At 31.5% G+C, this 27,965-nt stretch overlaps 3 protein-coding genes and 2 long non-coding RNA genes across 19 annotated transcripts in view; 1 reads left to right on the top strand and 4 right to left on the bottom strand.

Annotated features, from left to right (window-relative positions):
- LOC18110600 (uncharacterized) overlaps positions 1-27,965 on the top strand; it is an 83,054-nt gene that overhangs the window by 24,552 nt on the left and 30,537 nt on the right. For 2 of the 5 annotated variants that reach the window (XR_008058780.1, XR_008058781.1), the window contains 5 exons: positions 5,150-5,402; positions 5,530-5,598; positions 7,509-8,089; positions 8,213-8,282; positions 10,793-11,580. This is a non-coding gene — a long non-coding RNA (uncharacterized LOC18110600). Of the gene's footprint in view, positions 1-4,624; positions 5,403-5,529; positions 5,599-7,508; positions 8,090-8,212; positions 8,283-10,792; positions 11,581-27,965 lie in introns of those variants that run through there. The other 3 variants (XR_002980802.2, XR_008058779.1, XR_008058782.1) reach the window with 3 other exon arrangements.
- LOC112326924 (pentatricopeptide repeat-containing protein At2g22410, mitochondrial-like) overlaps positions 1-27,965 on the bottom strand; it is a 74,356-nt gene that overhangs the window by 24,966 nt on the left and 21,425 nt on the right. For 2 of the 11 annotated variants that reach the window (XR_008058769.1, XR_008058772.1), the window contains exon 2: positions 4,641-4,789. The exons of the other annotated variants lie outside the window; for them this stretch is intronic. The gene's annotated coding sequence lies outside the window, so the exon portion shown is untranslated. Of the gene's footprint in view, positions 1-4,640; positions 4,790-27,965 lie in introns of those variants that run through there. 11 annotated transcript variants of the gene reach the window in all.
- Positions 224-27,698, bottom strand: LOC127905098 (uncharacterized). Its single transcript, XR_008058785.1, has 2 exons — positions 27,640-27,698; positions 224-403 (listed from the first exon to the last, which is right to left on the bottom strand). It is a non-coding gene; the product is annotated as an uncharacterized LOC127905098 (long non-coding RNA).
- Positions 6,612-7,017, bottom strand: LOC112326850 (uncharacterized). The gene has a single exon (XM_024596940.2). The coding sequence runs from the start codon at positions 6,969-6,971 to the stop codon at positions 6,612-6,614; it is 360 nt and encodes a 119-aa protein (XP_024452708.1). The 5' UTR covers positions 6,972-7,017.
- Positions 9,395-9,990, bottom strand: LOC18110605 (uncharacterized). Its single transcript, XM_006388858.3, has one exon. It carries the CDS (start codon positions 9,905-9,907, stop codon positions 9,548-9,550), a length of 360 nt encoding a protein of 119 aa, XP_006388920.1. The 5' UTR covers positions 9,908-9,990; the 3' UTR covers positions 9,395-9,547.

Genomic DNA, 27,965 nt, shown 5'->3' with positions numbered 1-27,965 from the left:
AACATTTAGTTATTAAACCCTTAACTTCATTGTTTCACTCTTTTTTTTATTAAGTTATCTCAATCTCATATTTTGGGTAATAGGTTAGTCAAGTTAACCATAATTGCCTCATGTTTTTTCCCCTTTATTTTCACTACCAGAAATTCGCTAACTACCAACGGATTTACCGACGGACTATTTTCCATCGGTATTTTGTATTTATCTCACTAATTAACCCGAAACATGTTTGTTCTTTTATATTTATATTTATATTTGTACTTTCTATTTTAAAACAATAATCAGTGCATTAATTAGACGGACAATTACTATCCAATCACAATTAGTTTCACAATTTACACGGCTGAATCTTGAAACACCAGCCCAGTTATTGGCCATCTTAAGCTTCAAACGCAACTGCTGAAACCTTCTAACTCACTCTTGACTTCTATCTGGAAGTGCTTCACCGTTAATGCTATGATCATCCTCTTGAATATTTTACTTTTCTATTTTTTTTATAGTTGTCTCCCAACAAGGCAGGTCTTTATTCAAATTTTTTTAAAAAATGTATCCTTTGATATTTAGTTATTAAACCCTTTATAACTTTATAATTTTACTCTTTTCTTTTTATTGAGTTATCTCAATTTTATATTTTGGATAATAGTTTTACTCTTTTCTTTTTATTGAGTTAACTATAATTACCTCATGTTTTTTTTCCTTGATTTTTTTTATGAATTTATATTTTTTTTTAACAATTTTATACTTTGATGTTAAATTATTGGTCCTTGACCTATGTGATTTTTTCATTTTATTTATTTATTTTGGGTTATCTCGAGTACAGGTTAATCAAGTTAACCCGGGTTAGCATGCATTTTCTTATTCAATGTTTTTTTTATTTAACTTCGGTCTTTTTCGCTAGGTCTTTCTTTGGGAAGTCTATTTTTTTTATCTTGATCTCATGCCGAGAGTGGTGGGTCAGTCGAAGTAACCCGAATTGACTCGGTGTTTTCCCCCCAATTTCTTTATAAATTTGTTTTTATTCTTTTTATTTTTTTATTTTTCGTTAAATTATTTGCCCTAAGCTTTGTTATTTTTTTAATTCTCTTTCTGTTTTGTTATTTCAAGAATGGGTTGATCAAGTTAACTAGGGTCAACTTGTATTTTTGTTCACAATGTGTTTTTATTTAACTTAGGTCTTTTTTGCCTGGCCCTTTTTTGGAGGTCTAGTTTTTTTCCCATCCATATCTCATGTCGTGTGTGATGGGTTAGTAAAGTTAACCCAGGTTGACTTGGATTTTTTTTCCTTGAATTTTTTTATGACTTTTTTTTTCAATTGCATCATTTTACATTAAATTATTTGCCCTTGAAATTTTTTATGTTTTAACTTTTTTTACTGTATGGTTATTCTGATAGTGGCTTGGTAAGTTAACCAGGATTGACTCAAGTTTTTTTGACATTTTTTTTCATCAAACTTTGGTTTTTTTACTAGGTCATCCTTTTGAAATTCTCTTTTTTATCCCAAAATCATATCATGGGTTGTTGGTTTGTCAAGTTACCTGAGCTGACTCAAGTTTTCTTCTTCGGCGTTGTATTTTTTGAAGCTCTTTTTGTTTTTTTTTTAGTTTTTATCTTTGACATTAGGTTATTAGGCTTTGAAATTTCTAATTTTCTTTTTACGGGTTCTTTCGATCTCATATCCTAGGCTATGTTTTAGTTAATTTAACCTGGTTGTCTCAGATGAATATCCTTTTTTAGTGTTGGAAAAAATTTGGTCTAACACTCGATATGGCACGATCCACCTTCTTTCCAATGAGCAACACTTAAATAGTAGCATTCAAGGAAAGGAACAATGATTTCCCTCCATTAGTTTTTGTTGATAGACTAGATCGTTAACCTGATCTATGCCTCGGGTCAGATCAATTTTTTTAGCATACAAAAGAAACATCTGGGCATTGCTAATTTTTTCAAGTAAATATTTTTTAAAACTGTGTGGAGATTGAGCCGATGTGACCTAATCGACCTAATGGATCCATAAGTAACCCTAGTCAACCTGTGAAAACGTTGTTCGAATAACAAAAATTCAAGACAACATTTTTTTTTAAATAATATTAGAATGATAACATATTGAATTGATTCGGGCTAACGCAGGTTAATCTGTCAAATCCATGACCTAGATTATAAAACCATGATAACCCCATAAAAAATAAATCAAAACAAATTACAAAGCTCAATTTCCAATCAACTCATTGTTGAAGAATGTAAATGAAAATAATTAATTAAAAATAAAAAAAATATCTAGGTTAACCTGTTAAACCTGTGATCCGGGTCATCATATCAAGATAACCTCGTGAAAAGTAAATGAAAAAATTACTTGATTTAACATGGATTAATATGTGGAACATGCGATCAAGGTCATGATATTGTGATAACCCCATTAAAAGAAAATCAAAATAAATTATGAAGCCTAATTTTTAATAAACTCATTGTTAAATGTTGAAAATGTAAAAAAAATCAATTGAAAAATAGAACACAGTGAAACAACTTGAGTCTACCGAGGTTAACCCGCAAAACACTTAACCTGAGCATAAGACTGGATAACCTTATAGAAAACAAAAAAATTAAATCATGAAGCCTAATTCACAATCAAACCAATGCCGAATCATGAAATATAAAAAATGCCAATGAAAAAGTTAAAAAAGAACTCAAGTCAACCGGGTCAACTCGCCAAACCCGCAACTCGAGTTATGAGACTGAGAGAACCTCATAAAAAACAAACCAAAATAAATCATGAAGCCTAATTCTCAATCAACTTGATGTTGAATGATTACATTGAAAAAAAAAAGGTCAATTAAAAGAGAGAAAACAAACTCGAGTTAACCCGCCAAACCTGGAATATGGGTTATAAGTCCGAGCTAACCACGTATAAATCAAACCACAATAAATTATGAATCCTAATCTCCAATAAACTAATATTGAAGTATGAAATTAGAAAAAAAATCAAGATAATCTCATAGAAAGTAAATAAAAAAAACATGAGTCAACCTGAATTAATTTATCAAACTCGCGACCAAGGTCAAAAGACTGTGATAACCCTGTTAAAAGCAAAAAAAAAAAAAAATAAAGCCTAATTTTCAATAAGCTCATTGTTAGAGGTTGAAAATGAAGAAAATTAAATTTAAAAATAGGATACAACAAAACAATATGAATTTATCCGGGTTAACCGACAAAACACGTGACCCGAGCATAAGACCAAGATAACCCCATAGAAAGCAAACCAAAATAATTCATGAGACCTAATTCATAATCAACTAAATGTTGAAGGATAAAATAGAAAAAAATCCAATAAAAAAGTCAATAAAAACTCGAGTTAAATAGGTTAACCCGCCAAACCCGCGATTTAAGTAATGAGACCGAGATAACCTTATATAAAGCAAACCAAAATAAATCATGAAACCTGATTCCCAATCAACCTAATGTTGAATGATGAAATTGAAAAAAAAAATTGTCAATTAAAAAAGATAAATAAAACTGGAGTCAACCTGCCAAACCCGTGACACGGGTTACAAGATCGAGCTAATCATGTATAAAGCAAACTACAATAAATTATAAAACCTAATCTCCGATAAATTAAATATTGAAGTATAAAATTAGAAAAAAAATATATATATATATATTTAGAAAAAAAAGACAAATTTTTTTTATTGAAATGAAGAGTATTTTACATGGTAGTGCGCAATAAAAGCACCACCTCTTTTAGTTTATACTAGATATTTAACCTACGTTTCACCGCTGATTAGATTTTTTTTTCTCAACAAAAAAATTAATATATAGACTTTTTCAATACTTTTTTGTATTTAAAAAAATTCTAAGTGAAAATCATATCAAACCTTAACGATTCATTTACAAATAATTTCTTTTCATATTTTGAAAATATTCTCGACCTTCAGCTAGCAACTAATTAAGCCACGGAGACAAGCTGGCAAGACATCCACAAATGTAATATCATCTGGCTTACATCCACCACTTCTCATTTGCTAAAAAATGATCAGAGCTTGCTTAGCGTGCCCATGAGAAGCATAAGCAGCAATCATGGAATTTCAAGAAACAAAATTTTTCGTTTTGATAAATATTTGAGAATTCTTGATGATCTATTATTAATTTTTATTTTTAAATTTGAAATTAATTATATGATGTGTTTAAATGTGTTTAAGTACTTCGGAATTATATGATGTGTTTAAGTACTTCGTGTTTAAATGTGTTTAAATTTTTATTTTTATAATTTGGAATTAATTATATGACCACATTCCTCTCCGGCATCTCATTAAACAATATCCTAGCCAGCTCTAGCTCGCCGCTTTTAGCATACCCATTAACCTTGTTCGTCCAAGAGAACACATCTCTAACTCCCATGGTATCAAAGATCCCTCTTAACCATCTAGGTGGTGGTCCAATTATAAGAGTTTGGGACCAAGAGGTTTGTTCCCTCTGTGGTCTCAGGTTCAAGCCCTGTGGTTGCTCATATGATGGCCACTGGAGGCTTACATGGTCGTTAACTTCAGGGCCCGTGGGATTAGTCGAGATACGCGCAAGCTAGCCCGGACACCCACATTAAACTAAAAAAAAAAAAATTCCCTCTTGCAGAATCCAGGTCTCATCCCAACAGTTACGCTTAGAATACCCATCAGTCATAGACAGAAAGTCCATCTCTTGCAGGAATTCCATCAAACAAGTGTCAAGCAAAACCCAAACAACCACGCAGATCATAAAAACGAGCCAACCCATCTTGAAACAACATAGCATAAACAAAACCCATCTTTCGAATACCACAATGAACTGATTTCCCTCCTAAAACTCTAAAAAACTGCTCGCCGCACGCTTTGAGCGCAAGAACAAAGCTCCTACAGTCCATTTCAGCGCCATTTTGAACCACTTGGCAGAAAAACAAGAAGCCGCTATGGCCCATTTTGGCTTCAGAGTTGCCTCTAATCATGGTATTCCAAATATAAGTGTGAGAGAGGGCAAAAGGCCAAGGCAAGACTAACATGGAAAGAAAGCTTGGGGGCAGATTAGCCAGACTATAAAGGAGAAGGACTTATTTGTACTTGTTCCAAGATTGTGAGTCAAAATAATACCGCTTCTTTTCCTTCAAACGCAATCTCGTCCTCCGTTCCAGGGAATCTTTTTACCTAATATCGTAATATATATGAATGGCATCTTGGCTTAAGCTCCTTCAATTATTGCTTTCGAATATTCTCATGGTATTGCTCTTTGTTTTTGAGGATCCAAATAATAAGCAAATCATGGAGACTTGGCTGTTGACCTCAACACTCTCGTCTGCATTGACCGAAGCATTGACCTCTTCGATATCTTGGATGTGAACCAGGCTTGGAATATTGGGTGTTCTTGTTTTTGATACATGTAAAGAGGTAAGCTAAGCATCTCTTTTAAGATCTCTCTAGCTGCTGCAGCGATGCCAAATCGCTTTCTTTCTTCCAGTTCCTAAGCAGGAGTTTTGTATAGCTACCAACTTAATTTCTTTGCGTTTTGCTCCAGGTTTGGGCCAATTTTGATGCCTTTGTGAATCCCTCCATCTGGGCTTATCAAAAGAGGAGGAGAAAAGGAGTAAGTTTCTCTTCTCAATTTTGATGCCTTTTGTGAATCCCTCCATGTGGACTTATTTTGATTCCCAAACATGGGGTTTTGTTTCAGTGCTTCTTTATTGAATTACTCTCACTATTCCCATTACATTCTGTGAATTTTGAAGGACTGGACATGTTTCAATTCAATACTGAGCTAGTTTCTTGATGGTTGCTTGCCTGCTTGCTTCAAACTTCTTTACAAAAGAAAAAAAAAAAAACTGTCCTCTTGAGACATCACAAAACCAATCCGTAATACCTGTAAAAGTTTTTAAGGACATGTGAATCAGTAAGCAAACTTCACATAAACTAGGAAGGAAAGAGGAAGTTGGACTCTTGAGTTCACAGGCTAATGGTGGAGTCCATGTTACAATTGCTTCAGTCCGGTTTTCGTTCTGTTTTTTTAATTAAAACTAAATGTTTTAGTTTCATAGCGTTTCAACAAATCGTTTTGAGATTGAACTATTCTTTATATATATATATAAAATTCAAAATATTAATTCAACAAATGTTATTTCAACTCGAATCCACATATAACTTCAATTTAAATTTTCTAACTCTAATAAAAAAAAAGTTGCTAAACTAGTATGACCGAATCAATTTGATGAATCTAAATACGATATGTTATTGATGATGATGGATTTGAATCAATCGATCTTTGTTTCATAGCATCACCAATGCATGTGTTAGTTCCCATGATTTAAAGAATTATATTTCTTTTTTATCCATTTCGATTTATTTATCCATCAAATCAATGGAAATCCTCGTTTTCAGACACTTGAAATGCGCACAAAATAGAAAAATTAAAAATAAAAAACCAACAAAATTGAAAAACCTGGAAAAAAAAAACTCTTGGAAACGGAATTCATTCTTCTATTTATTTAATTAGACTGACGCAGATGACATTGATTATGATCACTACAAACACTCAAACATAAACACATACATAAATTCATTCTTCTATATATATCTGGATATGGCCGAACATCCAAATAATAGCTAGTTAGCTCTTGTCACATCACCCCAAGCCTCCTCACCAAGCAGCATGATTCTCCTCTTAGCTTCAATCATGAACTGTGACCCCAGGTTCTGGTCATCCTCACGATGAAGAACAACCTTGTCACCAACTCTCAGTCCATAATCAGCAACAAATTTAAGCCAGCCCATAGAAAGCACTGGCTTGTCATAAACTCCATTTCTCTTCAGGCAACGAATAACTCGAAGCTCACCACATCTATCTTTAACATGCAAATCAACAAGATTATTTCCAGAAAAATCTAAATGCTCTAGGCAATGAGTTGGGAACGAGAACCGAACATGGACATCAGTATCTCTCAACACTTTGCTGAAGATCTGCATTTTTTTCTCAAGGGTCGTGAAAAAAGAGAGAAATGGTTATGTTTAAGCTATCTGCTGGATTGATATGGTTTCTTTCAAGGACCTTGACGTTAATTTATACTAGCTAGCTAGTGTATTCACGGTAGAAAGACATCGAGCGAGAGATTTCGGAAATCTTGTTCATTTGATCGATTTCGCATGGCGTTATTTAAATCTTGATGGATTATTTGTAGATAGAACAAGAGAAGCGCAGTCTTATGACTACGCTTTTTCAAAGACTAAATGAGTCGGGAGGGACGCTCGTATTGCCTCTCGTGCACCTCGTTCGTTCTAACTTGCGAAAACCAAACACTTGCTGAAGATCTTGCATGCTTGTCTAAGTGTTTAGTGAGCTAGAGCATTTTGGGCAACATGGGCAATGGCCAAGGACCCCATTTAATAAAAAAACTACAAGAATAAATAAGGTTTGTTATCAGTTAATTGTATTTTACCTAGCCCATCCTTCCCATTATTTTTGGCACTTGTGATTTTAGAAAATGTTGTTTCTTGATATTGCAGGCATGTGCTCTAAGTCCACCCAAAGTTTCATCAATAAGGTCCACAGAGAGGGAGAGCTACATCCTGCATTTTCTTGAGATTTCTGCGAGGTTTTTGTTCGGATAAGCAACAAGGTGCACGATATTGTTGAAGGGCAAATCCTTCCATGCCTGTCCAAATTTGAAGTCATTTTCAATTCAATCTCCACGATATATTTTTTATAATATAATAATGCTAGAATTACGCTCGATCTCCTCAGCAAGCATCGAGTAATCGCGTTTGGATTTCGAGTTCGACTGATTTGAAATGCTCGGTAGCCCAAATAATAAATGGTGTCTGTGCCATCGACCGAGACCGTCAGCACTATGTCGTAATATATATGAATGGCATCTTGGCTTAAGCTCCTTCAATTATTTCTTTCGAATATTCTCATGGTATTGCTCTTTGTTTTTGAGGATCCAAATAATAAGCAAATCATGGAGACTTGGCTGTTGACCTCAACACTCTCGTCTGCATTGACCGAAGCATTGACCTCTTCGATCTCTTGGATGTGAACCAGGCTTGGAATATTGGGTGTTCTTGTTTTTGATACATGTAAAGAGGTAAGCTAAGCATCTCTTTTAAGATCTCTCTAGCTGCTGCAGCGATGCCAAATCGCTTTTTTTCTTCCAGTTCCTTACCAGGAGTATTGTATAGCAACCAACTTTCTTTGCGTTTTGCTCCAGGTTTGGGCCAATTTTGATGCCTTGTGTGAATCCCTCCATCTGGGCTTATCAAAAGAGGAGGAGGAAAGAAGTAAGTTTCTCTTCTCAGTTATGTATGATATGGTTTCAGTGCTTCTTTATTGAATTACTCTCACTATTCCCATTACGTTCTGTGAATTTTAAAGGACTAGACATGTTTCAATTCAGTACTGAGCTATATATTTTCTTGATGGTTGCTTGCTTGCTTGCTTCAAACTTCTTTACAAAAGAAAAGAAAAAACTGTCCTCTTGAGACATCACAAAACCAATCAAATTTCACATAAACTAGGAAGGAAAGGGGAAGTTGGAATCTTGAGTTCACAGGCTAATGGTGGAGTCCATGTTACAATTGCTCTGTTTAAACAAATCCGTTCCAGTTAGTGTTCTGTTTTTTCATGTTTTAGTTTCATAGCGTTTTCACATATCGTTCCAAACTGTTTATAATTCAAAATATTAATTTAATTAACATAATTTCAACTAAATCTATATATAACCACAATTTAAAAAGTTAGGTTTTCAACCTATTTAATTTGAAGAATTCAAATACAATATAAATAACTAATAAAAATATAATTTGATTAAAAATATTATACAGCTTAATTCTCAATAAATTAATTGTTAAATAAAAGAATTTTAAAAAAATCAAATCTTAAAAAAAAAAGACGAAATGATCACCTTTCAAAACAAAATTACAAAAATGCAATTAGCAGTTTTGTAAGGCTTTTCCAAACTTTTAACATGAGATATCATAATATGTTAGGAGATTTCTTGTAAAATTTCAGTCTGGTCTAATAGTTGAATTGAAAAATATAATTGATATAGAGTTTTATAAATACAGAGTTTCTAGAAATCTCCAAAATGTCATCAAAGTTTTAGAAACATAATTTGATAGATGATATGTTATATCTCAATATTGACACCATAGGATTTGAATCAATCGATCTTTGTTTCTTAGCATCACCAATGAGTTAGTTCCCATGATTTCAAAAACTATATATATGGAGTCTAAATGGTTTTAAATCAATGGAAATCTTCATTTTCAGACACTTGAAAAGCGCACAAAATTGAAAAAAAAAACCTACAAAGTTGAAAAACCTGGAACAGTACGTAAAAACCTGAAGAAGAAAAAAAACATAACTCTTGGAAACGTAATTTGAGATCAGTACATATATTAATGATGGGAATTACATGCACGTAATACATATTCAAGAAACCAAGAACAGCAACATATTTATTTAATCAGACTGATGCTAAGAACATTGATTATCACTACAAACACTCAAACACAAACAGATTGACGCTCCATGCAAATAACAGCTAGTTAGCTCTTGTCACATCACCCCAAACCTCCTCACTAAACAGATTGATTCTCCTCTTAGCTTCAATCCTGAACTGTGACCCCAGGTTCTGGTCATCCTCACGATGAAGAACAACCTTGTCACCAACTCTCAGTCCATAATCAGCAACAAATTTAAGCCAGCCCTTAGAAAGCACTGGCTTGTCATAATCTTCTTTTCTCTTCAGGCAACGAATAACTCGAAGCTCACCAGAGCTATCTTTAACATGCAAATCAACAGAATTATTTCCAGCAAAATCTAAATGCTGCAAGCAATGAGTTGGGAACGAGAACCGAACACGGACATCAGTATCTCTCAACACTTTGCTGAAGATCTGCATTTTTTTCTCAAGGGTCGTGAAAAAAGAGAGAAATGGTTATGTTTAAGCTATCTGCTGGATTGATATGGTTTCTTTCAAGGACCTTGACGTTAATTTATTCTAGCTAGCTACTGTATTCACGGTAGAAAGACATCGAGCGAGAGATTTCGGAAATCTTGTTCATTTGATCGATTTCGCATGGCGTTATTTAAATCTTGATGGATTATTTGTAGATAGAACAAGAGAAACGCAGGCTTATGACTACGCTTTTTCAAAGACTAAATGAGCCAGGAGGTACGCTCGTATTGCCTCTCGTGCACCTCGTTCGTTCTAACTTGCGAAAACCAAACACTTGCTGAAGATCTTGCATGCTTGGTCTAAGTGTTTAGTGAGCTAGAGCATATTGGGCAACTTGGACAATGGCCAAGGACCCCATTTAATAAAAAACTACAAGAATAAATAAGGTTTATTTTTCAATTATATTTTATGAAATGAAAATTGTTCTTTTTATTATTAGACATACATGAAGAATAATAAATTAAAATATATTTCTTAAAAGTTATATTTTAAAAGGTTTCATTTATAATTTTATCTAGGATCCCTATTCATTTTAAGTCTGGGTCATAAGCTTGGGATAATGTCCCCTCTTAAGAGACGAGGCTTTCACTCCTCACTTCAATTATCTAGGATCAGTATAATATTGAGCATTAACAAAAAAAAAAATTAATTACATGTTTATGTAGTTAATATTCATGCTCAATAATTTTTACAGTGGGTAAGTTAATTAAATATAAAAATGGAGATTTATATAATACATTGCATAAGATTTGTTATCAGTTAATTGTATTTTACCATTATTTTATTGGCTCTTGTGATTTTAGATAAAGCTGGTTCTTGATCTTGCAGGCATATGCTCTAAGTCCGCCCAAAGTTTCATCAATAAGGTCCGCAGAGAGGGAGAGCTACATCCTGCTTTTTCTTGATATTTCTGCGAGGTTTTTGTTCGAATAAGCAACAAGATGCACGATGTTGTTGAAGGGCAAATCCTTCCATGCCTGTCCAAAATTTGAAGTCATTTTCAATTCAAGGTCCACAATATATTTTTTTATAATATAATAATGCTAGAATTACGCTCGATCTCTGCAGCATGCATCGAGTAATCGCTTTTGGATTTCGAGTTCCGCTGATTTGAAATGCTCGGTGTCTGTGTTGCATACATGTAATCCAAAGATTTTTGCGAGGTTTGAAAAATTTGCCACACCGGATCACGTCTGTACCATCAACCGAGACCGTCAGCGCTGTGGGCAATGACGTTTCTACTCGGAGGAGGCTATACGATTTCTTTTTGACAGGCAGCGGTTTCTTATCCTTGTTCTTTACGCTCGATCTCCTCAGCATGCATCGAGTAATCGCGTTTGGATTTGGAGTTCGACTGATTTGAAATGCTCGGTAGCCCAAAGAATAAATGGTGTCTGTGCCATCAACCGAGACCGTCAGCACAATGGAAGTGCTTCACCGTTAATGCTATGATGATCCTCTTGCATATTTTATTTTGTTATTTTTTTTATAGTTATCTCCATTACTTGAAGATTATATTGAAATTTTTTTAAAAAATTTATCCTTTGACATTTAGTTATTAAACCCTTAACTTTATTGTTTTACTCTTTTTTTTTTATTGAGTTATCTCACTTTCATATTTTGGGTAATAGGTTAATCAAGTTAACTTTAATTGCCTCATGTTTTTTTTCCTTGATTTTTTTTTTATGAATTTACATTTTTTTTTAACAATTTTATACTTTGGTGTTAAATTATTGGTGCTTGACCTATGTGATTTTTTCATTTTATTTATTTATTTTGGGTTATCCCGAGTACAGGTTAATCAAGTTAACCAGGGTTAGCATGTATTTTCTTACTCAATGTTTTTTTATTTAACTTCGATCTTTTTCGCTAAGTCTTTCTTTGGGAAGTCTATTTTTTTATCCTGATCTCATGCCACGAGTGGCGGGTCAGTCGAAGTAAATTGAGTTGACTCGGTGTTTTCCCCCCAATTTCTTTATAAATTTGTTTTTATTTTTTTATTTTGCGTTAAATTATTTTCCCTAAGCTTTGTTATTTTGTTTTATTCTCTTTTTGTTTTGTTATTTCAAGAATGGATTGATCAGGTTAACTAGGGTCAACTTGCATTTTTGTTCACAGTGTTTTTTTATTTAACTTAGGCTTTTCTTGCCTGGCTCTTTTTTGGAGGTCTAGTTTTTTTTCCATCCATATCTCATGTCGTGTGTGATGAGTTAGTCAAGTTAACTTAAGTTGACTTGGATTTTTTTACCTTGAATTTTTTTATGACTTTTTTTTTCAATTTCTTCATTTTACATTCAATTATTTGCCCTTGAATTTTTTTATGTTTTAACTTTTTTTTACTGTATGGTTATTCTGATAGCGGGTTGGTAAGTTAAGCAGAATTGACCCAAGTTTTTTTTTACATTTTTTTTCATCAAACTTTGATTTTTTTTACTAGGTCATCCTTTTGAAATTCTCTTTTTTATCCCAAAATCATATCATGGGTTGTTAGTTTGTCAAGTTACCTGAGCTGACTCAAGTTTTCTTCTTCGGCGTTGTATTTTTTGAAGCTCTTTTTTTTTTTTTTAATCTTTGACATTAGGTTATTAGGCTTTGAACTTTCTAATTTTCTTTTTACGGGTTCTTTTGATCTCATATCCCAGACTATGTTTTAGTTAATTTTACCTGATTGTCTCAAATGAATATCCTTTTTTAGTGTTGGAAAAGTTTGGTCCAACCCTCGGTGTGGCACGATCCACCTTCTTTCCAATGAGCAACACTTAAATAGTAGTGTTCAAGGAGAGGAACAATGATTTCCCTCCATTAGTTTTTGTTGATAGACTAGATCATTAACCTGCTCTATGCCTCAGGTCAGATCAATTTTTTTAGCATACAAAAGAAACATCCAGGTATCGCTAATATTTTTCAAGTAAATATTTTTTAAAACTGTGTGGAGATTGAGCCGATGTGACCTAATTGACCTGATGGATCTATAAGTAACCCTAGAAACCTGTAAAAACATTGTTCGATTAACAAAAATTCAAGACAATATTTTTTAAAAAATAATATTAGAATGATAACATATTGAATGGATTCGAGCTAACGCAGGTTAATATGTCAAATTCTTGACCTAGATTATAAGACAATGATAACCCCATAAAAAATAAATCAAAACAAATTACAAAGCTCAATTTCCAATCAACTCATTGTTGAAGAATGTAAATGAAAATAATTAATTAAAAAATAACAAAAAAATATTTAGGTTAACCTGCCAAACCTGTGATCCGGGTCATCATATCAAGATAACCTCATAAAAAGTAGATGAAAAAATTACTTGATTTAACATGGATTAATATTTGGAACCTGCGATCAAAGTCATGATATTGTGATAACCCCATTAAAAAAAATCAAAATAAATTATGAAGCCTAATTTTTAATAAACTCATTGTTAAATGTTAAAAATGTAAAAAAAATCAATTTAAAAATAGAACACAATGAAACAACTTGAGTCTACTGATGTTAACCTGCAAAACACGTGACCTGAGCATAAGACTGGATAACCTCATAGAAAATAAAACAAAATAAATCATGAAGCCTAATTCACAATCAAACCAATGCTGAATCATGAAATATAAAAAATGCCAATGAAAAATTCAAAAAAGAACTCAAGTCAACTAGGTCAACTCGTCAAACCCGCAACTCGAGTTATAAGACTGAGAGAACCTCATAAAAAATAAACCAAAATAAATTATGAAGTCTAATTCCCATTCAACTTGATGTTGAATGATTACATTGAAAAAAATGGTCAATTAAAAGAGAGAAAACAAACTCGAGTTAACCCGCCAAACCTGTAACATGGGTTATAAGTCCGAGTTAACCACGTATAAATCAAACCACAATAAATTATGAATCCTAATCTCCAATAAACTAAATATTGAAGTATGAAATTAGAAAAAAAATCAGGATAATCTCATAGAAAGTAAATAAAAAGAACATGAGTCAACCTGAATTAATCTGTCAAACTCGTGACCAAGTTCAAGAGACTATGATAACCCTGTTAAAAGCAAATAAAAAAAATTATGAAGCCTAATTTTCAATAAGCTCATTGTTAGAGGTTGAAAATGAAGAAAATTAAATTTAAAAATAGGATACAACAAAACAATATGAGTTTATCCGGGTTAACCCACAAAACACGTGACGCGAGCATAAGACCGAGATAACCCCATAGAAAGCAAACCAACATAATTCATGAGGCCTAATTCATACCAAATGTTGAAGGATGAAAAAGAAAAAAAATCCAATAAAAAAAGTCAATAAAAACTCGAGTTAAATAGGTTAACCCGCCAAACCCGCGACTTAAGTAATGAGGCCGAGATAACCTTATATAAAACAAACCAAAATAAATCATGAAACCTGATTCCCAATCAACCTAATGTTGAATGATGAAATTGAAAAAAAAATTGTCGATTAAAAAAGATAAATAAAACTAGAGTCCACCCGCCAAACCCGTGACACGGGTTACAAGATCGAGCTAACCATGTATAAATCAAACCACAATAAATTTTAAAACCTAATCTCTAATAAAATAAATATTGAAGTATAAAATTAGAAAATATATATATATATATATATATATATATATATATATATATATATATATATAGAAAAAAATGCTATTGAAATGAAGAGTATTTTACAAGATAGTGCACAATAAAAGCACCACCTCTTTTAGTTTATACTAGTTATTTAACCTACGTTTAACCGCTGATTAGATATTTGTTTCCCAACAAATTAAAAAATTTATTTATAGACTTTTTCAATACTTTTTTGTATTTAAAAAAATTGTACGTAAAAATAAAAAAATTATATATACATATCAAACCTTAATGATTAATATATAAATATTTCTTTTGATATTTTGAAAATATTCTTGACCTTCAGCTAGCAACTAATTAAGCCACCGTGACAAGCTGGCAAGACATCCACAAATGTAATATCATCAGGCTTGCTAAAAAATGATCAGAGCTTGCTTAGCGTGCCCATGAGAAGCATAAGTAGCAATCATGGAATTTCAAGAAACAAAATTTTTCGTTTTGATAAATATTTGAGAATTCTTGATGATCTATTATTAATTTTTATTTTTAAATTTGGAATTAATTATATGATGTGTTTATGTACTTTGGAAACCCATATAGTGCTTATTTGTAAGAAATTGGTAGAAGATTGTGGTTTACAAACTTTTTGAATAAATGTGAACAATCTTTATAAAATGTGTCTTTAAGAATAATGTTTATGATATATGATGTGTGCATGCAGTGTGTGCAAATGATGTATTTGATGTGTGAACATGAGACATGCAAATTATGTATTTGTTGTGATTTACCATCATATATTTTTGAAACTATGTATTTGTTGTGAACACCGATGTGTTTAAATGTGTTTAAATGTGTTTAAATACTTTGAAAACCCATATAGTGCTTCTTTGTAAGAAATTGGTTGAAGATTGTGGTTTACAAACTTTTTGAATAAATGTGAACAATCTTTATAAAATGTGTCTTTAATAATAATATTTATGATATATGTGTGCCTGTGTATGAATTGTGATATATGCATTTTGGTATCATTTGGTTGGGGTGAATTGATGTGTGCATGCAGTGTGTGCAAATGATGAATTTGATGTGTGAGCATGAGACATGCAAATGATGTATTTGTTGTGATTTACCATTATATATTTTTGAAACTTTATACCAATTATGTGAATTGTTGTACTTGAGGAATAATGTGATAGATTATGCATTAGTATAAAAATACATAAATAAATAATTGTATGTGTGTTTGAATATATTGTTCTTGGATATATTTATATTAATTAGTCACTAAGTTGTTAAAACTCATTCTTTTACACAATTATTTTTATTGTAGGCATATTTTTTTAAAAGCAAGGAAAAGTTGGATATTTACTAAAAGACAGTTTGTGGTTAGTTTGCCCTTGTATTTCTTGGAGAGTTTGTCTTGTATTTTTCATGTTTAATTGAATAAAGATATGATCTAAACTCTGTAATTACTATGGATTGAGAGTGTGTTTTGAAATGGTTGTACAAAGTTATACATAATTTCTATAAAAGTATACATGAGTACATACATATGTTTGATGCAATTGTATTGTTTAGCCATTTAAATCTTCTTTGTTTAGAAGATGTTCTAGCTTGACAAGTTTGAGGGTTAACATGGTCATAGTAGTCCTTATATATTTTTTTATTATGTGACAGTCACGTTTTGATTTTGGATTGTGACACATGGCATTTACTAAAGTTAACAATCTTAAGCACAACTGGTAATCATGTATAACCCCAATAACAAATTTATACAAAAACATTAAATAAAAAAATTATAATAACATATACAATAATAATTCAATTAACAAAAAAGATTACGAAAGACATAAGAAGTATGACAAAATATAATTAAGAAGAATGAGGCTATAAATACCCCATTTCTTCCTCCTTGAACCGACAACAAAAATACAAAGAAAAGGGGGGAGAATTTTAGATTTTTCCATCAAAACTTTGAGAAAGACACACCAAAGCCTAGCAAAATTTTATAAGTTTTAGATAAGTTGGAAGGGAAAAACATCATTTGACAAGAGAATTTATAAGGAACAGGTGTAGAAATTGTGAGGAGGAAAGGAGTAGGGCCAACTGCATGCAAGGAGGAAGGGGTTGGAAGTTTTCAGCCAATTGAAAAGTGAAAGTCAGATTATCCTTAAGTAAGAAGTCTTAAATTCAATTTTTCAAATTAGGGGTTTTGAACACAAGTTGGGGGAAATGCAAAATAATTTAGAATTGGATCAATTAGAGTGTTGTAGGTTACCTTGGATGTGAAATTATGTGAGAACAACAAAGAAAAATCAATGGGTAAAGGATCCAATTTTAAGAATTAATTATATTTAAGAATTAATTTGAACCTAATTGAAGGATTAATTAGGTGGGACGTAATTATAATTTCAATGAGTCAAATTATTTTTATTAGAGGCTTAATTGGTGAAAAGTTAAGTTTGGGAGCCCAATTTTGGCTTAATTGAGAAGATTGAAATTTTAGGAGATAAAATATAATTTTTATCAAATCAATTGATTGAAATTAAGGGTAAAATTGCAAGAATATCAAAGTTTTGAGGTTCATTAAGGGCTAAATTGAAGAAATTCACAGTCAAAGACCATTTTGTAAATGACATCGAGCTATGGCAACCCAATTGATTGAAATCAGGAATGAAATTGAAGAGAACTGAAAGTTTAATGCTTAATTGAAGGCTAAATTGAAGAAATTCACAGCAAGTACCATTTTGCAAAAGACATCGAACTTTAGGGACCCAATCGGCTAAAATCAGGGATGAAATTGAAAAAATTTAAAATTTTAATGGTCAATTAGGGGTCAAATTGCATAAATTCAAGACCAATGACCAAAATCAAAAAGGCGTTGAAATCCAAGGTTGAAATTGAAGTTCGTTAGGGTCAAAATTAAGCAAAATTGAAAATTTGAAGCCAATCAGGGGTGTAATTGAGAGACAGAAAAAATCAAAAGAGTAAAATGCACTTTGCCAAAACAACACCATTTTAAGCAAACTCTTCATCTTCTTCTTCAAGTTTTCAGCCAAAAACGCTACCTAAGATGCTATATTCTTAAGACATTTAATGCTTCGTTTCTCCATTAAATTGGACAAAACTTACATGAAAATGATCACCTAACATCTAACTACACCCTAATGTGGTCTGTTTTGGCTGAATGACACCAGAAAGGCTGTGATACCACCTCAAATGGCCAACCCGATTAGCCATTTTCCTGTAACAAATTTGATAGCCAATGATAGCTACTTTGAGTTAACGGTTGGGATGTTTTCATGTTGAATCAAGGGCCTAGATTTGGCACTGGTAGAGACGAAACGTCCCTCTTCTATCACATTTGTTAGGCTGATATCGGCCTAGTTGATTGAGCCAGGCCCAACCCATATATTTAACAATAATAATATAATATTATTATAAAAAAAATTCAAAAGTCCTTTAAAACAACTTGTGATTTTCTCACATGTTTTTTTTTTAATCATTTTTGCATAATATTGAGTTGCATTTTGACACTATAAAATACATATCCGGCATTAAAATATCTTGTTTTCCCCGAAACATTTCTTAAAAAAAATTAATAATTAAAAAAAATCTCAAAACTGTTAAATTAATTTCCTCTTTCCAAAAATCAAAAACAAAAACAAAATTTCATGTATACGATCAGATTCTAAAAAGTTTTCCAAGCATGTTTTTATATTAAAAAAATTTGCATCTTTCTCATGTTTTAAAAAGAAAAAAAATGGATATCATAACCAGTTTATTATTATCCGTTAGGATTTGGTCAAAATATCATAAACCCTTCACCAATTATTTTGTTCATTTAATATAAGGGTTTAGATGTAGACTTTAATATTTGAGGATGTAAAACTACACAATAGAGTATATGCATATATATTAAAAAATACAAAGTGCAAAACAAATGCGATGCTAAAATTTAGACTTTAAAATAATTAGAATTGAACCCAATGAGGTAGAAACTTTCACGAAGAGAGATCTGCTTTAGATCTTAGAAGAAGACCAACAAATAAAAACTTGACTTAGAAAAATAGTCAAAGAACAATGTAGTTTACCTTAAGTAGGGTGTACCGGTGGTGATGCGTCTTCTCCTTGCACAACCAGTCCCTTACTTTTAACTTTCGCATACCATAAATTTCCTAGTAACCTTAATACTAGGTAACAACTCCTAAACCTTAATCATAATTTTATGATTAAACCCAAAACTCTTTCCTTTCCCAACAATATACCTCTCAAAAGGCTCACATAGGATAACATCTTAAAGTGTGCTAGTCCCAACATCACCCTCACGACAATATTAATAAAACAAGTCCCCCACAAGGGTTGGATATCATTTAATCTTTCTTCAATATCCTTTTATATTCAAATGGCACAAAGAAACAAGGTTGTGTGCTTAAGTGACAAGTCTTAAAAATTTAAATTCAAAGTTTTATTCCTTAAAAATAAATATAATGAAGTGTATTTTCTTTAAGGTTTACAAGACCTATAAATAAAACAGAAGAACCCTACTGCTACTAGAAAACATCTAAATATTTAAAAGCATAAGTGAAATTAAAATATAATAAAAAAAAACAAAAAAAAACATAAGAGAAGTATCAAAATCAGCACAAACAACTACTTCTAACCATCATAGTCATCATAACAAATTTTAGATTGGTTATTAACATATCATAAATTTAAAATAGCATAAGCCACAACATATTCATATACTTAATTATGAGAAAAAAAAAAGAGCTATTTGTCATCCACAAATATAATTACCAAGGAAGTCAATTAGAAAATGTAGAATGAAGAAACACATCCTCCTTAACAAGATGAAAAAAAATAAGTTTAAAAAAGTTGAGTTTAGAAAGAAAAAAAAAAGGATCTTATTTGAATCTACCGAAGACTAGTACAAAATTCTTCAGAACTGAAAGTACCGAGAGTTGACCACAAGTTCATATACAATATATAAAATAAATTGCGATATGAATTAATTTTTTTATCTGTAACATTGTTAATCCATTATTAATATGAGTTTCAAAGATCTACTTACAAAAAAAAGTGTCATACTTCCCAACGGACTACATGTTTGCCTTCCCCCAAGGAAAGACTTGATTCATGCTGAAAGGAAAGCTATTGTAATTTGTAGCACTTATAACCTCTCGACCATCAACCTTTCGAATTTGAGAAAAGAAATTTGTTGCTTTGATGCAATTGTCCTCTTAAAGATACAAATGTCATGTTTGAGAAACAGAAAATTATGAGTATTTAGATAGATAATGATTTGTCCAACAAAGATGATAACATGAGATCTGATCAAACTTAAATTTTTCTTAGTTATTTCTATAACCACTTTATCATTCATTAGACCAATGGATCTCCAGGTTCAAAATATATTGTTTGGGTCGATTTTATTATTTTTTTTAATTTTTTTATTTATTGTTTTATTTTAAATTTTATATTAATTTTCTTTATGCTTTTATATTTTGATTTGTTTCCTGTTAGAAACATGGTTTTCTAATCTATTTAAATGTCTTGTATATATGTTAAGGAAACATACATTATTAGATTTATTTTTAAAATTAAACTGCAAATTTAAGGTTTACCTCTACAGTTTTTGTACATTAAAAAACACGTGTTTTTTTATATTTATTTATTGTTTTTCTAAGCTGAGGGTTCTTAAGGAAACCAGGAAGTGCAGGAATAGGAGGCGTTCTGAGAGACCGAAAGGGTCGTTTCTTGTGCGTTTTCTCTTGCGTGATTGAGGACATGGATTCCAATGAGACTGAAGCTTGCCCCATTAAGAAAGCATTAGAGATTAGTGTTCCCTCATCGTTGGCAAGTCAGCTTAATTGGGCTGTGGAATCAGATTCGGTTAGCAGCCAGGCCATGGACGATGCTGCGTCTCTTAATTTAATTCTGTTTCCATTAATGGCAACTCTGAGAACAGTGGCCTTTCTTCACGTTTCGAGAGAGGGAAGTTGTGGCATGCCATTAGCAAAGCAGAGCTTGATTTCATAGCTAGCTTGACTATTACCTGTCCTGTTTATTCCCTTAATCTCTTTCCGCTGTTTCAGCCACTCACTTGATGGCTATTTTCTAAAGCTTCCTTTTGAGTTAACGAACAAGGAAACAGCAAATTAAAGAGATTACAACCAAGCAATGAAGTCTCATGTAAGATTAACACTATTTTTGGCTAGTTGGTCTACTGCATGGTTAGCCTCTCTGTGTGAGTGAGCGTTTAAGAATTGTTTCCCTCAACTGTCTTCTTAACAATATATTGAAGCTCATAAAAGGTCTCAAGTTTCCAGGATCTTAATCTTGGGCTTTGTATATCGCCAGCAACTCTGCCTCACCGGAATCAATGAAGCCAGCAGTGCAGGAGAAATAACTCATGAACGCACCACCAATCCCAGCTGGTCCTGGTGGAATGCTCACTTACATGGCTTGTTGGGAAAGACTCTTAGTTATTTTTGTTAGCTTCAATATTATGTTCTTTCGATTCAAAGCTCATAGGGCACGAGAGGCACACATACATTAAGAAGAAAAGGAAAGAAACTTGGAAACCAAACAAGATACCAAGTGTACAATAATATGCATGATATTGATTACTTGGAAACCAACAGTACCTATAAGGACTCTTTTCGTGCCAACAGCTTATATGTCAAACTCTTCAAAGACCATATAGGGGAAGATGCTCGACATCGACCCAAACATCTTGCCCCATCAAGACCATCACTTTTCGTTGAGCTCTAACCGTGTACCTCCTGAGCATGTCATTAGCTTCATTTCTCTCCATGAAGAAGACAACCCTGTCTTCGGGGACAAGGCCTTTCTGCTCTACAAAACGGTGCCAAGAAGAGCGTAGAAGAACGGGTTTTGGGTATGCTCCAGTCATACGTGTTGAGAGACAAAACCTCCATGCATTATCAGTAGCATCGACTGCTTCAAAATTCAACATATGGGCTCCTTCAGGAATTGGAAAAGCCTCAAGGACATGGGTTGGAATTGAAAGAGTATGGCTTATATGGGTTGGTTTTAGTTTCTTCGAGAAGAGATGTACTTGTGCCATTCCTTCTCAGGAGATACAAGAGTTTCTGTGAAGAGAGAAGGGCTAGTGTTGAAGCAGAGATTGGCTCTGTTACCTCAAAATCTAAATGGAACCTTTAGGTAGGGGATATATAGAGATAGTGAAGAGATTTGCCCACAAGAAACCTATATACTACATATTTGCCCCTGTCACTGCCCATGACACATGTACATGTCCTTTGTTTTTAGTGAGGTAATTTTTTCAAATGTGAACCGTCCTGTTTTATTTTAATGAACGATGGGATATTTATCCAATATTCCAGTCGTTGATATTTGTTTCCAAGTTCCAACGACTGTAGGTGAAGATGTGATATATAGAGATAGTGAAGATGGGATTTATGGAAAAAAAAAAAAAGGTTTAACCAATCATTAGAGTGTAATTATTCCTAGCTAATAAATTTGGAATTGAAATCATTTTATATTATCTTTATCTCAGTCATTAATTAATAATAAACATATGGTATGCGATTATTATTATCATTAATTAAACAAAAAGATGAAAATTTATAGTTATCATTACGTACAGTCGTTGAATTGGCCAAAATAATTAAATGAGGGAGTTGCTGTTGTCTTTTTCATCGAATCTAAATTTTTGTTTACTATAATAATTTCTTCAGATGAAAACAAGCACTTAGTGCATTATATTTCGGTAAAGAAGTACATGTGGTTCGAAAGCTTTTAGAAGACATGGATGGTAAGTACTTGGATAAAAGAGAAAGCATGTGCAAGAATTCCAGAGTGTAATTTCATGTGCAAGAATTCGTAGGTTCAGAAAATATATACAATAGCGTTCCCTTCATCGCAGACAAGGTGTTCCCTTCATCGCAGACTGCCTAAAAGTCAAAAAGAAGAAAAACAAAGATGATGAAATGATGTGCAAGCACTTATATTTCGGTAAAGAAGTACATGGAAACAAAGATGATCAAAAGTTTTAGGCCGCCTTTGGAAGCATGGTATGGTAGAAGTTGTTTTTTAAAGTAATTTTTGCTTGAAAATATATTAAGATAATATTTTTTTTATTTTTAAAAAATTATTTTTAACATCAATACATCAAAATGATATGAAAACACTAAAAAAGTATTAATTTCAAATAAAAAAATTAAAAAAAAATAATTTATTTTAAAAATACTTTTAAAACACAAAAACAAAACAGGTTTTAGAAAACATGATGGTAAGTACTTGGATAAAAAAGAAAGCATGTGCAAGAATTCCAAGTGTAATTTCATGTGTTTTCTACTTGTAAATGGAGTTTGTTCTTGTGAGGCTGAAACAAGCAATTCCAAGCATAAGTGATTGGAGTGAAAGATGACGATGAGAGCACTTTTGTTGTCTTACGTGCCTGTTTGCTCATCTTAACAAACAAATCAACCAATCAAAAACAACGAAACAGTATCTTTTGAGGTGGGCAGGGAAGGGCAGGGAAGGGGTGTTCCTTGTTTTGTTATGCGAGATTTCCAGGCTTAGTGGGGTTTGAGTGTGACGAGTAATTTGGTCAAAGGAATCAAAAGGCTGCATTGACATGCTGTTTATATATATATATATATTGATGTCTGTGAATGTGACCCATTTTCTCATTCTCTGTTTGTTTCTTGGAGTGGAGGCCCCACTCCCCTAAAAGTACAATCCTTAAATTAAAGGCTTGTCTTAAACACATACTAAGTCAATCAACTACAAAAATTTAGAAACATAGCTACAAAAATGGGATTTTTGTAGCAGATGGTGTTTTTTCCCGCCATTACAGTATAGGTGAAGATGGGATATAGAGATAATGAAAACGGGATTTGAGGGGAGAAAAAAGAGTTTAACCAATCATTAGAATGTAATTATTCCTAATAAATTTGGGATTTAAATCATTTTATATTATCTTTATCTCAGTCATTACTAATAAACATATGGTATGCGATTATTATGGTTAAAAGGTTAAACAAAAAGATGAAAATTTAGGAACATAGCTCCAAAAACTGTAATTTAACCCTAATTTAATTTAAACACAAAACCTGACAATATGAAATTAAATTAAATTATTTAAAAAATCTTTTAAAGGGAAACCAACTTAAAAATCGTTAAATTGTCAGGATATTTCCAAATTACATGCCTAACATTGGGTCAAACCCACAAGCAACCTGGAGACCACACAACAGCCGGGGGGGGGGGGGGGGGGTGGCGCTTTTTAAATGATTGTAACAAGAGAGATTTTTCCAAAAGGAGGTTGCTAAATCTCTTTCTTCTTTATCATCATTTAATATTGTAAAATTGAGGAACATGCTAAAAGGGAAGACCTTAATTAGTTGATGAACAATGCTAAGATTAAAAACCACTTCAGGATAATTTGTATCAATTCTACATTCATGTTCTTAAAGCTAAAAACGTACTTTCATCGATTTTTAAGGCTTTTAATCTATTTTTTTAATAAAAAAAATTGTGCTATTTTTAGACAAAAATATACCATTTCCATGCATATATAGTAAATCTGAGTTTCAATTGTTAACTATTGCTGTTTTACTTGAGTAGTAGTTTCTTCTAGAAAAGGATCCTAGCTGATGCTATATTTTGGGATTGTAGAATGCTTTGAGGACAACCTCTATACACCTCCATTCAAATAAATGGAAGCAGATTCACTACAAGATTTCACAATACATTTTAAATTACTTACAGATATATTTTATTGGTAAATTCGTTGCTATTTAACAAATTTCTGATAATGATTTTCATGGAAAAGAGCACAATTACCATCTTTATTTATTATTATTTTAGAAGCAATAATATATAGTCTTGCAAAATTTCAACATTTTTGTTTACTATAATTTCAAAATTTCAACATTCGACAAAATATGATTTAATATGCAAAATTTCAACCTCTATACACCTCCATTCAAATAAATTTTTGTTTACTATAATTTTCTTCAGATGAAAACAAGCACTTGGTGCATTATATTTCGGTAAAGAAGACATGGATGGTAAGTACTTGGATAAAAAAGAAAGCATGTGCAAGAATTCCAGAGTGTAATTTCATGTGCAAGAATTCGTAGGTTCAGAAAATATATACAATAGCGTTCCCTTCATCGCAGACAAGGTGTTCCCTTCATCGCAGGCAGGCTAAAAGTCAAAAAGAAGAAAAACAAGATGATGAAAATGATGTGCAACATACGTGGAATCATACACCAATCAGAAAATATATACAATAGTATTTTGCATATTAAATCATATTTTGTCGAATTTGGATATTAAATTTATCCACATGCTTTGTGAAATCACCATTCAAATTAATACTAGTGTATATACAAGAAAATATTTTGAGACCAATTAATATATAATAATAATAATAATAATTGTCTTGAAATTCAAGAGATTGTCATCTAATTTTAAAAAGTATAGGGAATAAAATGAATGTTTCATCGAATCTTTCAACTCACCCACAATGCTCCTTGAAAGTTTTATTTCAGTCCTTTAACTTTTAATTGAATCTTCTCTCCTAAGAAAATATACAATTAGGGGTTAATAGGGGTAATAATAAACATATGGTATGCGATTATTATGGTTAAAAGGTTAAACAAAAAAGATGAAAATTTAGGCACAAAAATAATTTAAACACAAAATAACTGCATAGATGTCATAGATGGTATGATGTCATATATGTCTTTTTCAAACGACTTATCTATTGTATTCCTTCCTTTAAAAAAATGAAGGGGTGTGTTTGGTTTAAGAACACTAGTGAGGGAAAATGAAGTTTTGTTTGTTTAGATATATTGACGGAAAATTATGAGCGAAATTCTGTCCATTTTTTGTATTACTTTAATTTTCTCTTTTATAAAACAAGGAAAATCAAAATTTTCTGTATAAAAAAAGAAAGTTAAGGGATTTATTTTCCTCTCCTTTATTTTCTATTTCTAGTTTTAGCTTTCAAACAAAGAAAAGTGGTTTAATTTATATATATATATATATATATATAATATTACTCTTCTTTCCATTCATTTCTCACAAAACTTACATGCTATAATCTAAGAAGTTAAATCTCTAATGGTACAAGAACACTATATGTTTTTGTTCTGGAAATCTTACTCTTTACTAAGTCTAGAGAATAATCATTACACTACAAGGAGTGATTATGAACAAATAATATCATGTGTGACAAAGTTTTTCAATTGATATATTCATCATCATCATACTATATATATAAGTAAATATAAAAAAGTGTGGGTTTTTTTTTTTTTTTTACTGAGAAGCATTTTTCACACACTCACAAAATATTATGAACCTATTGTTTATTTTTAATAATTTATTTTGGTTCTCAAAGTCTTAGTTTAGGCAATTAGATCTTGATTAAATGCCAATTGCTTTTGATTTTTTAGGTAAAGGTGAAATTAGAATAAAGGGAACCAAAATTTTTCGTTTCGATAAATATTTGAGAATTATTGATGATCTATTATTAATTTTTATTTTTAAATTTGGAATTAATTATATGATGTGTTTAAATGTGTTTAAGTACTTTGGAAACCCATATAGTGCTTCTTTGTAAGAAATTGGTTGAAGATTGTGGTTTACGAACTTTTTGAATAAATGTGAACAATCTTTATAAAATGTGTCTTTAAGAATAATGTTTATGATATATGTGTGCATGTATATGAATTGTGAATTGATGTGTGCATGCAGTGTGTGCAAATGATGTATTTGATGTGTGAACATGAGACATGCAAATGATGTATTTGTTGTGATTTACCATCATATATTTTTGAAACTTTATACCAATTATTGGAATTATTGTACTTGAGGAATAATGTGATAGATTATGTATTAGTATAAAAATACATAAATAATATAATAATGCTAGAATTACGCTCGATCTCCTCAGCATGCAAAAAATATATTTATCTTGTAATCCGGAACATGTTTGTTCATTTTATATTTATATTTCAACTTTCTATTTTACAAACAATAATTAGTGCATTAATTAGACGGACAATTACTATCCAATCACAATTAGTTTTACAATTTACACGGATGAATCTTGAAACACCAGCCCCGTTATTGGCCGTCTTAGAGTATCTTTGGTATTGCGGTAGCTGTTGTGATTGTGATTTGAAAAAAATTGTTTTATAAAAAGTACTTTTAGTTGAGGTTGGTTTGAAAACATAGGTGTTTGGTTAAAACTGTGGTTAAAATTGAGGTTGAACAAAAAGTAGTTTAATGTGTTTGGTTAATAATGCTTTTGAAATTGAGGTTATAAAATAATTATATATATATATATATATATATATATATATATATATATATATATGGTTTTTAATTTAAATATTGAGATTTAACTACTGCTATTACATCATCAAATAAATAATATTTTATATAAAATTTTTATTATTGTTCCATTAAATTATCTACAATTTCTTTATGTATAAAATACTTTCGACAAGTACTACAATAATTAATTAATGTTAAACATTAATTTTTTAAATAAAACACAATTAAAAAAAATATTTTATTTTATTTTACTGGGTCGGATAGGTTGGTAGTTATGTTTTAAAATATATTAATATAATATTTTTTTATTTTATAAAATTTATTTTTGATATTAATATATAACAATTTAATTTAATTTTTATTTTTAAAAATAGCAAAATAATTATAATTTAACCATAATCCAAACATGGCCATAATCATCATTTATAAGAAGAAAGCTAGTGATGGCTTGGCATTGGCATAAATTATTTTATCCGGTCTAGCATCCCATGCATTTTCTGTTAGTTTTAATTTCTTACCATGTAGAGCCCGCAGAGAATGAAAACTTAATTATTTATAGAAACAAGCGGGACGCATGTGAAAGCAGCCTTTCGCGGCTTCTTCCAATCCTGCGTTGCAAACGTAGAAAATAATGGGGCCCATGAATAGTAATTAATGGTTTTTTCTTTACCAAACGTTTGGCTCCTGCGTTCTGCTTTAAATGCAACCTCCACCGCGTAAAAAAACAGCCTCTTAAGCTTCAAACGCAACTGCTGAAACCTTCTAACTCCCTCTTGACTTCCATCTGGAAGTGCTTCACCGTTAATGCTATGATCATCCTCTTAAATATTTTATTTTGTTATTTTTTTTATAGTTATCTCCCAACATGGCAGGTCTTCAATGATTTTTTTTTAAATTTATCCTTTAATATTTAGTTATTAAACCCTTAACTCATTGTTTTTATCCCTTTTTTTATCGAGTTATCTCGATCTCATATTTCGAGTAATAGATTAGTCAAGTTAACCATGATTGCCTCATGTTTTTTCCCCTTTATTTTTTTTATGAAATTGATTTTTTTTTAACAATTTCATACATTGTTGTTAAAT

This window comes from Populus trichocarpa, chromosome 3 (assembly GCF_000002775.5).
Source record: "Populus trichocarpa isolate Nisqually-1 chromosome 3, P.trichocarpa_v4.1, whole genome shotgun sequence".
Classification (NCBI taxonomy): Eukaryota; Viridiplantae; Streptophyta; class Magnoliopsida; order Malpighiales; family Salicaceae; genus Populus; species Populus trichocarpa.
The sequence above is the reverse complement of the archived record's forward strand: the minus strand, read 5'-3'. Positions and strand labels throughout refer to the sequence as shown.